Here is a 2,780-nt window from a genome sequence, read left to right as displayed (position 1 = left end):
CATACTAACATAACCAACGTACTAACACAACACAACATACTAACACAACCAACATACTAACATAACCAACATACTAACATAACCAACATACTAACATAACCAACATACTAACACAACACAACCACAACATAACCAACACAACAACAACACTACAACAACACTACAACAACACTACAACAACACAACTACAACAACACAACCACAACAACACAACCACAACAACACAACCACAACAACACAACTACAACAACACAACTACAACAACACAACTACAACAACACAACTACAACAACACTACTACTACTAGTACTACTACTACTACTACTAGTTCCTTATCGAAGTCTTCTCTAACCAAGACCATATGTAAGTAAACCACAACACAACACAAACAACACAAAATGTTGATACCACCACTACAATTGTATTGGTATCAACACAGAATGTTGGTACCAATGGTACTAATGGTACCATCACCAACACAAAATACTGGTACCACCAACACAGAAAGTTGGTTGTGTTGGTACCAACATACTAACACAACCAACATACTAACACAAACCAACATACTAACATAACCAACATACTAACAGAACCAACCTACTAACATAACCAACATACTAACACAACACAACATACTAACACAACCAACATACTAACACAAAACCAACATACTAACATAACCAAACATACTAACACAAAACCAACATACTAACATAACCAACATACTAACACAACCAAACGTACTAACACAACCACAACACAACCAACACAACCAACACAACCAACACAACCAACATACAACCAACACAACGTACAACCACAACCAACACAACCAACATACAAGAACAATTTCTTCTTTTTTTCTTTCCTCTTTTGTATTTTTCTGTATATAGGTAAACCGTGCACAGAAGGCAAGGACCTATGCGAGCAACTTACATGTACTGCGGGGAAATGGGGCGTAAATAGAAGTGGTACACCTTCGACATGGGTAAGTTATACTACGCAGCTTCGTACATATGTATATGTAAGTACCTGTATACTTATATATATACGCATACATATAGATGTATATGTATATGCGTACGTATGTACATATATGACTGCTGTGTCCTATGTATAGGATAATATAATTTCTAGCTCAAATTGGCTTTTGACGGGAGTCCTAGGTGGAATGAAGTCGAATCAGGAGAAAGTGGCCCATTATTGCAATGATCCAACGTGGAATGATGACGACGCCGCAGGCGCCGCTAACAAGACTGCTTGCAAACTTGTTGCAGGAGGGCTCCATTACATTTCAAGTATTCAGGAAAACTACAGTTTAGGGAAGAATGGTGTAGGGGAAAATAAGAACCCTTATGATAACCAAGAGTATAAGCAACTCGGGCACTGTTTAGCGCTAAGAGCCGTCGTAGAGGAAATGAAAAAAAGGAGCAAAATTTGTGACATATCCAAAGGTATTGAGACCGCCTTTAGTGCAGCTTCCGCAATAAGAAAAAAACATTGCACGAATAATAAACCATGTATTGAGTGCAAATTGGACGAAGATTATAACAGTTGCCCCAGTGGTACTGACCCCAATGTCAAAATAAAGGACAAATTGGAAGAATTGCTTCCAAAGAAAGAAAAGGAAGTCGGGAGCGCCCTCACGAACATAACTGAGACATCCGGGAACAAGGGACCTTCCTTATGTGATCGATTACAGTGTCTAGCATCACGAGTAGAGGCATCAAGCAACCCGAATGCGGTAAGTGTAATAAAAAAGAAAAGGAATAAGAAGAATAGGAATAAGAAGGAAAAAGAGAAGAATTTAAAAAAAGGAAAAAAAAAAAAAAAATATCAGATTCCGGGTGTTAGAATAAGGTTTTAGGGGTATAGGAAGATGATTGGAGGGTGCTAGAATAAGGTTTTAGGGGTATAGGAAGATGACTGTAGGGTGTTAGAATAAGGTTTTAGGGGTATAGGAAGATGATTGTAGGGTGTTAGAATAAGGTTTTAGGGGTATAGGAAGATGATTGTAGGGGTGTCAGACTAAGGTTCTAGGGGTGTCTGAATAAGGTTTTAGGACTGTTAGAAGTCAGATTCCGGGTGTTAGACTAACGTTGTAGGGGTGCTGGAATAGGTTTGTAGGGGTATTAGAATAAGGTTATAAGGGTATTGGAATGATGTTGTTGGGGTGTTGGAATGATGTTGTTCGGGGTGTTAGAATAAGGTGGTAAGGGTGTTAGAATAAGGTTTTAAGGGTATAGGAGTAAGGTTTTAGGGTATAGGAATAAGGTTGTACGGTATAGGAGTAAGGTTGTACGGTATAGGAGTAAGGTTGTACGGTATAGGTATAAGGTTCTAGGGGTATAGGAATAAGGTTCTAGGGGTATAGGAATAAGGTTCTAGGGGTATAGGAATAAGGTTATAGTTTATAGGAATAAGGTTGTAGGGGTATTATAATAAGGTTATTGGGGTGTTAGAATAAGGTTGTAAGGGTATTGGAATAACATTGTAGGGGGTATTAGAATAAGGTTGTATGGATGTTAGAATAAGGTTCTTAGGGTGTTAGAATAAGGTTGTGGGGGGGGTCAGAATTCAGATTCCGGGTTTAAGAGTAAAGTTGTAGGGGTATTGGAATAAGCTCTTAGGGGTATAAGAGTAAGGTTGTTGGGGTGTTAGAATAACGTGGTAAGGGTGTTAGAATAACGTCGTAGTGGTGTCAGAATAAGGTGGTAAGGGTGTTAGAATAAGGTTGTAGGGGTGTTCGAATAAGGTGGTAAGGGTGTTAGAATAAGGTG

General features: G+C 38.7%; 1 protein-coding gene across 1 annotated transcript; it reads left to right on the top strand.

Annotated features, from left to right (window-relative positions):
- Positions 1-892: 892 nt before the first annotated feature.
- On the top strand, positions 893-1,750 carry PKNH_0004000 (SICAvar, type I (fragment); the record flags this gene model as incomplete). The annotated part of the gene is made up of 2 exons (XM_039113466.1): positions 893-988; positions 1,121-1,750. Coding segments are annotated over 2 exons (726 nt in total), but the record flags the coding sequence as incomplete, so codon positions are not given.
- Positions 1,751-2,780: the final 1,030 nt, after the last annotated feature.

Source organism: Plasmodium knowlesi (assembly GCF_000006355.2).
Source record: "Plasmodium knowlesi strain H genome assembly, contig: PKNH_00_46, whole genome shotgun sequence".
Lineage (NCBI taxonomy): Eukaryota > Apicomplexa > Aconoidasida > Haemosporida > Plasmodiidae > Plasmodium > Plasmodium knowlesi.
The sequence above is the reverse complement of the archived record's forward strand: the minus strand, read 5'-3'. Positions and strand labels throughout refer to the sequence as shown.